At 42.2% G+C, this 13,245-nt stretch overlaps 1 protein-coding gene across 7 annotated transcripts in view; it reads right to left on the reverse strand.

Annotated features, from left to right (window-relative positions):
* The window catches only part of PHF8 (PHD finger protein 8), a 105,304-nt gene that overhangs the window by 47,506 nt on the left and 44,553 nt on the right, over window positions 1-13,245 (reverse strand). For 5 of the 7 annotated variants that reach the window (XM_074391815.1, XM_010331565.3, XM_010331568.3 and 2 more), the window contains exons 12-15: window positions 9,776-9,865; window positions 7,687-7,989; window positions 6,830-6,933; window positions 202-380 (exon numbers count right to left, since the gene is read on the reverse strand). In XM_074391815.1, coding sequence (XP_074247916.1) covers window positions 202-380; window positions 6,830-6,933; window positions 7,687-7,989; window positions 9,776-9,865 — 676 coding nt within the window. The remainder of the gene's footprint in view (window positions 1-201; window positions 381-6,829; window positions 6,934-7,686; window positions 7,990-9,775; window positions 9,866-13,245) is intronic. The other 2 variants (XM_010331571.3, XM_010331572.3) reach the window with 1 other exon arrangement.

Consider the following 13,245-nt stretch of genomic DNA (forward strand, 5'->3'; position numbering starts at 1 on the left):
AAATTAGCTAGCCATGTTGGCACAAGCCTGTAATCCCACGAGGCAGGAGAATTGCTTGAACCCGGGAGGTGGAGGTTGCAGTGAGCCAAGATTGTGCCACTGCACTCCGGCCTGGGTAGTAAGAGCAAAACTCTGTCTCAAAACAAACCAACCAACCAACCCCAAAATACGGGCAGGGGAGGAAAAAGAACAGACACACACTTGGTCTTATTATGAGAGTTGCCTTCTCCTTTCCCAATCTCTCGTCAATCTGCAGCTCATCATCTGAATCCAAGTCAAACTCGTCTTCCATCACCTGTTCTGTCACCAGCCTAGCCTTGTCTACCTTCTTTGCTATCTTGGTTCGTCGAGATTTGGGTAAGTTCTTCATCCTTTTCGTACTGAAGGGAAACAGAACATAAAAACAGTCACTAGTAATATTAAGATTGCAATTCTCTCTACACTGACGTACAGATTCAATACAATCCCTATCAAAATCCAGCCAGCTTTTTAAATAAAAAGTTGGTAGTAAAATGTACATGGACATATAAAGGACCTAACACAACCAAAATAATTTTGAAAAAGAACGAAGTTGGAGGACTTATACTGCGCAATTCCAAAATTTACTCTAAAGCTATGGTAATCAAGGCAATGTAGTATTAGCATAAACAGAGACATACAGATCAGTAGAAAAGAACTTTCAAGTTTCGAATAAACCCTTAAAATTCATGATCAACTGATTTTTGACAAAAGGTGCCAAAGCAACTAAATGGGGTAAAGGATGGTCTTTTCAATAAATGTTGCTGAGAAAAATGGATGCAAAGAGGCTGAACACAGTGGCTCACACCTGTAATCCCAGCACTTTGGGAGGTCAAGGTGGATGAATCACAAGGTCAGGAGTTTGAGACTGGCCTGACCAACACGGTGAAACCTCGTCTCTACTAAAAATACAAAAATTAGCCAGGCGTGGTGGCAGGTGCCTGTAGTCGCAGCTACTCGGGAGGCTGAGGCAGGAGAATCGCTTAAACCCCAGAGGCGGAAGTTGCAGTGGGCTGACATAGTGCCAACTGCACTCCAGCCTGGCGACTAAGCGAGACTCGGTCACAAAAAAAAAAAAAGAAATATGGATGCAAAGAAATGAATGTGGACCCTTACCTCACATCACACACAAAAATGAACTCAAAATGCATCACACATCTAAATGTAAAAGCTAAAACTATAAAACTAGAGGAAAACAGAGAAAAATATCATCATGACCTGGGATTAAGTAAAATTAAAACTTCTTCTGTATTTCAAAAGAAACCATTAAGAAAATAAAATATAAGCCACAAACTGGGAGACAATATTGGGAAATCGTTTATCTGGCAAAGGATTTGTATCTAGAATTTTTTTTTTTTTTTTTTTTTTTTTTTTTTTTTTTTTTTTTTGAGACAGTGTCTCACTCTGTCGCCCAGACTAGAGTTCAGTGGCGTGATTTTGGCTCACTGCTACCTCTGCCTCCCAGGTTCAAGTAATTCTCCTGCCTCAGCCTCCCAAGTAGTTGGGACTACAGGCATGCACCACCACATGTGGCTAATTTTTGTGTTTTTAGTAGAGACAGGGTTTTACCATGTTGGTCAGGGTGGTTTCAAACTCTTGACCTCAGGTGACTCACCTACCTTGGCCTCCCAAAGTGCTGGGGTTACAGGCATGAGCCATCATGCCAGGTCTGTATCCAGAATATTTTTAAAACTCTTAGAATTCAATAATAAGACAACACAATTATAAAACAAGCAAAACTGAATAAGACATTTCTCCAAAGATAATATATAAATGGCCAACAATCACAGGAAAAGATGTTCAACATTGTTAGTCATTAGGGAAATGCAAATAAAAACCTTACTGCCATTTGTGACAACATGGATGAAACTGGAGGACATTATGCTAAATGAAACAAACCAGACACAGAAAAAAAGTATTATCTAACTTTTATGCAGAATCTAAACAAGTCAAACTCAGCTGGGTGCAGTGGCTCATGTGTATAATCCCAGGGATTGGGAGGCCAAGGTAGGAGAATCACTTGAGTCCAGCAGTTTGAGACTAGCCTGAACAACAATCAAGACCCTGTCTCTACCAAAAAAAAAAAGTTTTTTGTTTTGTTTCTAAATTAGCCAGGTGTGGTGGCACATGCCTATAGTCCAAGCTATTCAGAAGGCTGAGGTACGAGGGATTACTTGAACCAAAGAGTTTAAGATTACAGTAAGCTATGACCACACCACTGTGCTCTAGCCTGAGTGACAGAGCAAAAACCTGTCTCAACAAAATTTGTTTTTAAAAAGTCAAACTCATAGAAGCAAAGAGTAAAATGGTGGTTACCAGGTGGACAGGAGACATACTGATAAAAGAGGACAAAATTTCAATAATGTAGGATAAATTCTAGAAATCTAATGTACAGCAAGGTAACTGTAGTTAATAATACCATATTGCAATCTAGGGGCAACAAGTGATCTGCCTGCCTTAGCCTCCCAAGGTGCTGGGATTATAGACATGAACCACTGCACCCAGCCATATTTTATTTTTTATTAAAAAAAATACACATACAATGAGATAACACTTTACATCCACCAGAATGGTTATAGTCAAAAAGAAAATAACAAACGTTGGCCAGTAAGTGAAGAAACCCATGATTGCTGGCTGAAATCAACACTGCCTTTGTCCAGAACTCAAAAGTGGCTTAGACAATCCCATTAACACATAGTAGATGATATTAACCAATACAAACTGCCAGATAAAACCTCATAAACAGTTAAAAAGAAACATGCTTTTGGTAAATCAGTATATTGATCCATTCAGCAACTTTTGTAATTTTGTTAAACTGACTTTCATTGAAGTAGCTATCATTTAACTGACCTGTTTTCTACCTCAGATAGTTGAGGATTAAATGAGCTCATAAAGAGCCTGATCCATGTCAACTGCTCCATCTAGCTAATATTACAAAGTTCTCTGGCTCTCAGTTTTCACATTAGTAAAATGGAGATAATAATACTTACTTTTAGGGTTGTTTTAAGGATTAAATAAAACAGTATATGTAAACAGCTAAGATAGACTGACACAGAACAGATGCTCAATAAATGATAGTTACATATACCCTGATCTTTTATTAACTTCTAGTAATTAAAAATTTCAGACCCTTGCCTCCTTCCCTTCACCCTGAAAAAAAAAAAACAATAAAAAATAAAAAAATTTCAGCTGGGTTGTGGTAGTGCATGTCTGTAGTATCAGCTAACTCAGGAGGCTGAGACAAGAGAACTGCTTGAGCCCAGGCAATACAGCAAGACCCTGTCTCTAATAATTTTTTTAAAAACGTTAAAGAAAAATTTCGAACATACACAAAAACATAAAAGTATAATGAATTCTCATGTACCAATTATTCAGCTAAGTTTCAGCAATGATCAATACAGCCAGTCTTGTTTCATCTATACCCCACTCTCTGCAAAACACCAAGTTTAGAGAGAAGCCCAGACATAGTACCATATCATCTGTAAATATTTCTATACTTTGACTATCTGGGTTCACTTAAGAGCTTCTGGCAGCTGCAGCAGGTAATAAGCAGCAACACAAGAGGGACCGCTGGCAGGGTGGGGGGCAGGAAATGTCTTATTGTATCCTCAAGAGCCATTATAGGTTGGATTCAGGACTCTAAATTTTCTCCTCTCCAGGAGACCTATCATGAGTTCTGGATAAAGGCAACATTCAGCAGTCTCTCTAATCTTACACTTTAGTAACTGGATTCTCAACCCCCAAGAATAGCTCTGTTGCTTTCACAATCTGCCTTATTCTCACTCCCTTTTCCTTTATTTACCACATAGGTGAGTCCAGATGAACCTGAAGATAACTTTTTCCTACAAAGAGGCTATTAAGTTACCTTGGTTGGTTGTGTTCCTACATTGTTCATACTCTGTACTTGGCTCTTGACTGCTGCTATCTAGTGTTCTGAGTAAAATAGCCCTTACTGCCTTCCCCTGCATCTGTCTCTATGTATTTCAGGCTTTCTAAAATCTTCTTAGATTCTGGCCATAGCCACATTATCACAATCTCCATGGTGAATACTTTTGTCTCTATCTCCATCATTTATTATTATCATTATTAAGCATTTATTATATGGCAGGCCCTATGGTTAACGTTCTACATACATTTTCTCATTGAATCCTCCAACAACCTTAAAGTAAGGTTTTATGGGTTTTTTTTTTTTTTGAGATGGTGTCTTGCTCTGTCACCCAGGCTGGAGTGCAGTGGCACAATCTCAGCTCACTGAATCTCCGCCTCCTGCATTCAAGAGATTCTCCTGCCTCAGCCTCCCAAGTAGTTGCTGGCACATGCCACCACGCCAGGCTAATTGGTTTTTTTGTGTGCGTGTATTTTAATAGAGACGGGGTTTTACCATGTTGGCCAGGATGGTCTCGATCTCCTGACCTCGTGATACTCCCGCCTTGGCCTCTCAAAGTGCTGGGATTACAGGTGTGAACCACCACACCTGGCCTTAAAGTAAGTGTTTTTGTTTTTTTTTTTCTTTTTTTTTTTGTAAACTAAATTTTAACTATAGAATACGTATAATGAGGACACTGAAGCTCAGAAAGGTTAATTAGTTTGCCAAAGTAGAACAGTGAATATGTGTCACAGCTGGGATTTAAATTTGGGATTGCCTGATTCCCAAGCCCATGATTTTGCCGTAAATAGCTTTTATTTTATTATTTTAAAAATTGTTCCTAGGCCGGGCGCGGTGGCTCAAGCCTGTAATCCCAGCACTTTGGGAGGCCAAGGCAGGTGGATCACAAGGTCAAGAGATCAAGACCATCCTGGTCAACATGGTGAAACCCCGTCTCTACTAAAAATACAAACAATTAGCTGGGCATGGTGGCGCGTGCCTGTAATCCCAGCTACTCAGGAGGCTGAGGCAGGAGAATTGCCTGAACCCAGGAGGCGGAGGTTGCGGTGAGCCGAGATCACACCATTGCACTGTAGCCTGGGTAACAAGAACGAAACTCCGTCTCAAAAAAAAAAAAAAAAAAAAAAAAAATTTGTTCCTTTAGTTGGGCACAGTGGCTCAAGCCTGTAATCCCAGCACTTTGGGAGGCTGAGGCGGGTGGATCACGAGGTCAAGAGATCGAGACCATCCTGGTCAACATGGTGAAACCCCATCTCTATTAAAAATACAAAAAATTAGCTGGGCATGGTGGCACATGCCTGTAATCCCAGCTACTCAGGAGGCTGAGGCAGGAGAATTGCCTGAACCCAGGAGGCACAGGTTGCGGTGAGCCGAGATCGTGCCATTGCACCCCAGCCTGGGTAACAAGAGCGAAACTCCGCCTCAAAAAAAAAAAAAAAAAAAATTGTTCCTTTAAAATTACTTAAAGAAAATACATGCTCATTGTACAAAATTCAAATGCTACTTAAGTGAAAATTTGCTCTCTTACCTCCCTATCATACTTTCCAGGGATAACCACTCTTAAAACCTTGGTGTAACAAGGCCAGGCATGTTGGCTCATGCCTGTAATCCCAGCATTTTGGGAGGCTGAGGGAAGGATCACTTGAGGACAGAAGTTCGAGATCAGCCTGGCCAACATGTGGAAACCCTGTCTCTACTAAAAATACAAAAAGTAGCTGACGTGGTGGTGTGTGCCTGCAGTCCCAGCTATTTGGGAGGCTGAGACACAAGAATCACTTGAACCAACAGGGCGGAGATTGCAGTGAGCCGAGATCACACCACTGCACTCTAGCCTGCGTAACAGAGCAAGACTCTTGTCTCGAAAAAAAAAAAACTTGGTGTAACAAGCATAAAATATGTAACTAGGCCAGGCGGCTCACATCTGTAATCCCAGAACTCTGGAGGCCGAAGTGGGAGGATCACCGGAGTCTAGGAGTTAGAGATCAGCCTGGGCAATACAGAGACCCCATCTCTATTTTTTAAAAAAATTTATTTACATACACACACACACACACACACACACACACACACACACACACACACAATCACACATCATGCTATTTGCCTAAATGTACATACGTATGTCTGGAAGAAAACCACTGACACTGGTTGTCCATGGGGAGGTAAACAGGAAGATGGGTGTGAGATTTTTCACTGTTCTCTTTCACACTGTTTTATTTTTAAACCTTGTAAATTACATTTTTAAACCTCTTCAAAAAATTCAAAAAGTCTATATATTGCTTTTCCATACGTGCATATACATACACATGTGCATACATGCCTTTTTAAAAGTAAAAATTGAACTATTCATATGTATTCTGTAACCTGATTTTAAAAATATACCTTGAACATCTTTCTGTGTCAATAGATATTGAACTATCTCATATATTCTACAGATATACCATCATTTATCCAGCCCTTACTGATGAACATTTGGATGTTTCTAGTTACTATTACAAACAATGGTGCAGTGAATACTGAACATTTGTCATTATATACTTGTGTACAAGGATTTCTGTAAACTAAATTCCTAAAACTCTAACGGCAGATCAAAAGGTGTAGAAAAAACTAATGCTTTTAGTAAGTGTGCTATACTAATTTCTACCAGTGGTTCTCTCCCAATGACTTGCTGAAGTTTCTAGAACTAATATAAAATCTTTCTCAGGCTTGCCAATTCAATTTCAGACTTCTCCCTCTACCCACCTCCAACACCACACCATGGTTCTCTGAACTAAGCAATGACACATCATTAATATCTAGGTATTGCCCTAAGTACAGTCCCTCCTCACCCATGTCCCAACCCCTAGATTCCAACTCCATTCTGTCTCAGTGGCATGTTACCACTGACAATTCCAGTTACCTCTGTGCTCCTCCTTCCAAACTCACCTGCCATTAGACATCAATAGGGCCAATGGGCTCTCATTTCCATCAAGGTCCAAGTCCGGTGAGTCATCATCTGAGTCATTCAAGCAGGCACCAGTGACGTTGAACTGCAAGAGTAGGAGGCTCAGTTGTCACCTGTCTGGGACTCCCCTGGGAATCACAATGCCAAATTCCCTCCGGTTTCACTGGTCGAGTTCACTGTCAAAACCACCTGAGCCAAGGCCTTCTGCTATACTTATACTGTCCCCCCACCCCTACTGATCACAGGGGCAGGAGGTTGAAAATGTGTGCTGGTTCAGGGGATACCTATCAATCTTGTGAACCATGTTCTCTTAAAAAAGAGGGGGCACATCTTCAGGTGCCCATGGAGAGAATCACAATCCTGAGGCAAGAAGGAGCCCTGGTGGAAGGCTTTTCTCAAGGACCTGCTCAAGACTACAACCTGACACTTATATGCAATGTTTTCAAATCTCATTCCTGTCCTAGCATTTCAAAATTCAGCTAAGTGTCATGTTTTCTAAAAAGAGCTCCTGAAAATCTTCCCTATCCAGACAGAATCAACCCTCCTCTGTATCTCAGGGTCCCACACACACTCTTGATTGTGGCATTGCACTCATTTATTTTTATGCCTGTCTTTCTCACTCACCTGTCAGCCTCTTGAGAGTTACATCCACAGCACCTATCACAGTGCCCAGCATAGAAAGGTCTCAATAAATGCCTGTTAAATGAGTGGGACTGGTAGCCAAACACCAGGGGGCCTAAGGGACATGGCAGCCAGACAGGATAGCCTGCTTTTTGAAATCCTGCTCTTCCAAGGGACACCCAAAAGGGTTGGGCTGAACCCATGGGCCAGCACCCACCTTTGCTTTCTGGAAAGAGCCTGTCTTCAGTGCCTGATGACTGTATGTGTCCATGAGATTATAGCTCAAGTGGCCAGCAGGCCCCAAGGCTGAACTCTCCTTGCCCTTTCGCTCTGCCTTCTTGAAGAGTTCCTTGGGCTTCAGGCCTTTCTTCTTTGAACCATTTTTGGAGGGCAGTGACAGCCTGGACATGGACACTGAAGTGGGATGGGCTGGCCTGGTTAGGGGAATGGAGCCAGCTGGGAAGATCCTCTGCGGCCCAAAGATATTGCTCGTCTTCCCAACGTTCTGTTGGAAGATGTCCTACAAGAGTGTTAGTACATGATGGGGTTAGAGCTTACTCAAGGGTTCTCTCAACACTAAGAGCAGAGGTCTGTTCCTGGCACCAATGGTACTGCCATGGAAGTGGCTTACAGATGCTCCACGTATGCACACCCTAGCTTTTCCATAATAAGTCATCAAGAATTTACTGGGTGGCATTTCTTTACCCAGCCATTGACAAGTAAGAAGACGAGCAAAACACTACTGTCAAAATTGGAGAGAAAATACTCCGTAAGTAGCTGACATGAGATAGAAAACAATCAAGTACTAATCTGTGGTTCAAACTCTAAGGACTATAGGATCTAAGAGGAGAGAGGTTCTAGTCCCAATTCAGCTACTAGCTAGCTCTGTAACCTGAGGAAAGTTATCTGACCATGTGAGACTGTTTGCTCAGCTGTAAAATTAAAGGACTAAACTGGAAATGTGATTTTTGAAGATGTTCTGTGGCTCCTTTGAGCTTCTTGGGAGAAGCCCTAAGAATTGGGGGTAGGTAGAAGGTGAATGAGAACAACAAGCAGAGCCCTAGGCCTCCCACCTTCATCTTATTCAAAGCGGCTATGCTTTAAATATTGGGCTTCCCCTAAAATGTCATTTTTTAAAAAAGGATTCTATTGCTTTAAAATATTTAAAAGCCCATGGACCACATATAACCTATCTCTAAGTCCTCTTCCAACCAGTCCAAAGTTTTGTGGTTTAAGTGGGAAATGCTGGAGAAAAGGTAGGCCTTTAACTATCCTGAATGATTTTGACAGATGGGAATGGAGGAAAATGAGAGGTAGGAAGTGGACACAGTAAGCTATGATGTAGGCAGTGAAACATGCTGCAAGCAGTGAGGCTGGAAGTCCAACTTCCCAGCTCACTCTGACCACCGTTCCTTCAGCATGGACGTATATATCCTGGGCACTAAATAGAACTTTACAGCTTCTGAGCTTAAAGGAAAGTCTAATTCTCCTCTGGTGCCTCTGCTACTTCACCATCCCACACCAACTTATCTCTTTGCTATAAAGTCTACTAATAACAATGGCTCACATTTATTGAGTACTTACTCTGCCAGGCACTGCGTGAGGGGCTCTACATATATTAGCTTTTTATCCTAACAAAATTCTGAAAAGTTAGTGTTATCCTCACTTTACAGATGAGGAAATTGAGGCTCTGAAAGGCTTGCAAGTGACAGAGCAGGAACCAGAACCCAGGTTTCCCTGAATCTCTTACCACTATACCTTACTGCCTCTTGGTATATGCCAACTGTTGAAACATGGCTTTGTAATCATCTTCACCCCGAGAGAACTGTCATTTTGCAGAATGCAGAGACTGAGTCAAAATATTAATAACAACAACAACTGCCACCACCACCCACCACCATGACCCACCAACAGAATTTATTGTGCACCTTCTGTGTGCCAAGCACTCTACTTTTGTGCTCAACTTACATTACCTTATTTAATCCTTTTAACAATCCTTGAGTAGGTACAATTATCTCCATTTTGGAGATGAGAAAACTGAAGCCCAGAGAGGTTAACTTTGCTCAGGTCCTCTACTAGGCTGAGTTCTTTGTGGTCAGGCACTATTTATACATTTTAAGAGCCTAGCCCAATGTGCGGCACACTTGAAATACAGTAGTAATTATTTGAACAAACGAATTGGGTGTTTGGTAGGGTCTTGCCGACACTTGCCCCTGGGCTCTCATGCTAACTGCAGAGGCCTAACCTGTCACTTGAGCCTCAAGGCCTTCCCAAATGCCTTCTCTTCCCTGCCCCATGCTCCTTACTTCCACCAGGCGGATCTCCCTGGCCAGATCTTTAATGAGCTGTACAGTTCGCACTGTCTCCGGGATCTCATCCTCATGGTCTGGCAGAGCCTGTCAAACAAGAGGCATGAGGAATAAACCCACACACAGAGAGACAACTGATTTTGGACAAATAGGTCAAGGCAATTCAATGGAAACAGGGTAGTCAAACAAATGGTTCTGGACCAACTGGATATCTACATGCAAAAAAAAAAAAAGAACCTAAATCCATATCTTAAACCATACACACAAACACAAACTTAAAATGGATCAGAGACCTAAATGTTAAACTTAAAACTATAAATACTTTAGACCAAGCTTGTCCAACCCACTATCCAGGACGGCTTTGAATGTGACAACACAAATTAGTAAGCTTTCTTAAAACATTATGAGACTTTTTATTTTTGAGACAGAGTTTTGCTATTGTTGCCCAGGCTGGAGTGCAATGGCGCCATCTCAGCTTGCTGCAACCTCCACCTCCTGGGTTGAAGCGATTCTTCTGCCTCAGCCTCCCCAGTAGCTCAGATTACAGGCACATGCTACTACGCCCAGCTGATTTTTGTATTTTCAGTAGAGATGGGGTTTTGCCATGTTGGCCAGGCTGGTCTCAAACTCCTGACCTCAGGTGAACCACCCATCTCAGCCTCCCAAAGTGCTGGTATTACAGGCGTGAGCCACCACACCCCAGCTGAAAACCCCTGCTTCAGACAGAGGAGAACATCTTTGTGGCCTTCAGTTAGGCAGATTTCTTAGATAAGACACAAAAAGCATGGACCAGAAAAGAAAAAAGTTGATCAACTGGACTTAAAAAGCAAAACTTCTTTTTGAAAAACCTCTATTATGTCCACACCTCTGCTACTTTGCAAGCCACAGACTGAGAGAAAATATTTGTAAAACATCTATCTAATAAAGGACATTATCAAGAGGTATAAAGAACTAAGTTGTGGGCTTGGGCCATACCCCTCAAAAAAGCCAAGGACCTCGAGGAGATCAATGAGGACAAACCAGCTTCTCCACTTGTGAGGAAAGAACTCTGTGCTAAGCAGCTGCTGGCCCACAGCTAGCTCAACAGTAACCCAGAGCGATCCCTGTTAGTTGTCTCTGTTTTGTTTGCCCTCTTTTTGAGTACTGAGATTTACATTTTTATGTAGATCTCAAGGTTTTCCTTTTTGAGTTTTTTCTACCACTTTTCACTTCATTTTTGTATCCAGAGGACTGACCCCCCAAAAAAAAAAAAAAAATTCCTCCCCCGCTTTAACTCTTTTCATCTATCTGGAATTTATTTTGGTGGCTAGATGGGGAGCTGAGAATTCATGTGACCCAGCTAGATAATCTTATGGCTTCCTCCTTCCCAGATCAGGGTCTCTGGAAAGGTGAGGGAGCGAGTTCCTCCCCTACAAATCATCTGTACTTCACAAAAGACTCCTTCCATGAGTGTGGGCTCCTCAGAACTACGTTCTACTCTCCTCCAGCTCCCATTGATCACTCTGTTTGGGGCCATCCCTTGATCTCCAGGTCTATCCTGAGTCATGAGTGCTTGGACCCTACCCACTTCCTTTTTCGTGTTTTTGGGATATAGGCACTTTAAAGTTCACTCCATGGGAGGGGTCAGAGATGAAATTCAAGGTAGTCAACACATGAGAGATGTGGAGAAACAGAATCACAGGCTAAGGTCCAGGTGTAGGTGAGCCCAGGGAGCAAGGGAAGGCTCAAAATATGAAGTCCAAGAATATCTGAGGGGAAAGTTGGCAACAGGAACTGGGGAGACTGTACAAGTTAAGCCCTAGTGGCCGAAAGGTCTCTGTTGGTCACAGTATACACAGGAAAAGGAGCATCTAAATCCTAAGATTACATGTTGACATTTCTTCTTTTCTTGATTTCTGGGTGTTTTTTTAAATTCAGTATTCTGAAAAGTTAATTTGTTCACATGGGTCAAAAATCAAACAATATAAAAAGATGGGCCAGGTACAGTGGCTCACACCTATAATCCCAGCACGTTGGGAGTTCGAAGTATATGCATCACTTGAGGTCAGGAGTTCAAAACCAGTCTGGTCAACATGGTGAAACCCTATCTCTATTAAAAATACAAAAATTGGCCGGGCGCAGTGGCTCACGCCTGTAATCCCAGCACTTTGGGAGGCCGAGACGGGTGGATCACAAGGTCAAGAGATCGAGACCATCCTGGTCAACATGGTGAAACCCAGTCTCTACTAAAAATACAAAAAATTAGCTGGGCATGGTGGTGCGTGCCTGTAATCCCAGCTACTCAGGAGGCTGAGGCAGGAGAATTGCCTGAACCCAGGAGGCGGAGGTTGCGGTGAGCCGAGATCGCGCCATTGCACTCCAGCCTGGGTAACAAGAGCGAAACTCCGTCACAAAAAAAAAAAAAAAAAAAAAAAAAAAAAAAAAATTAGCCAGGCATCATGTCCGCGCCTGTAATCCCAGCTACTCGGGGGGCTGAGGCACAAGAATCACTTGAACCCAGGAGGCGGAGGTTGCAGTGAGTTGAGAGGGACAGTGAGCCGCTGCACTTTAGCCTGGGCAACAGAGAAAGACTCCATCTCAAAAAAAAAAAAAAAGAAAAGAAAAGAAAAGAAACAATATTAAAAGACAGATATTGAAAAGCCTCATTCCTACCCTGTCCCTGTCATCAATCCCATCATCCCACTCCCACAGGTAACCATTTCCATTAGTTTCTACATCCCTCCAGATCATATCTTCAGGCAAACGTAGGTATATACTAACATAATTCTTGTTTCCCCCTTTTTACATGTAAAATGACATACTATACAGACGGTTGTATACCTTTACTTGACAAATTCTGGAGCTCTTTCCAAATCAGTACATACAGAGGTTTCTTTTGTTTGTTTTGAGACAGAGTCTCACTCTGTCACCAGGCTGGAGTGCAATGGTGCGATCTGGGCTCACTGCAACCTCTGCCTCCTGGGTTCAAGCAATTCTCCTGCCTCAGCCTCCCAAGTAGGTGGGATTACAGGCATGCGCCACCATACCCAGCTAATTTTTGTATTTTCAGTAGAGATGGGGTTTCACCATGTTGGCCAGGACGATCTCAATCTCCTGACCTCAGGCGATCTGCCTGCCTTGGCCTCCCAAAGTGCTAGGATTACAGGAGCGAGCCACTGCACCCGGGCTTTTTTTTTTTTAATAGCTGGTCACTGTTCAGTTGGATAAATGGACATTTGTGTATTTCTAAAACCCACTTTGGCAGTATGCATCAAGAGCTTTACATTTTTTCATATATTTTGATTCAGTAATTGTTCTTCCAGGAATCCATCCTGAAGAAACAATCAAGAAATAAGGGACAAAGACTGATATTTACTGTATGATTCTTTAAAACTACCCCCTCAACGAAATAAAAAGGAAGCAGCAATAAGTAAGTAGTTAGGCAAGGACAGTACATTCCTGCAAAAGAGTATCATATAACTATTAAA

This window comes from Saimiri boliviensis, chromosome X, assembly GCF_048565385.1.
Source record: "Saimiri boliviensis isolate mSaiBol1 chromosome X, mSaiBol1.pri, whole genome shotgun sequence".
Lineage (NCBI taxonomy): Eukaryota > Metazoa > Chordata > Mammalia > Primates > Cebidae > Saimiri > Saimiri boliviensis.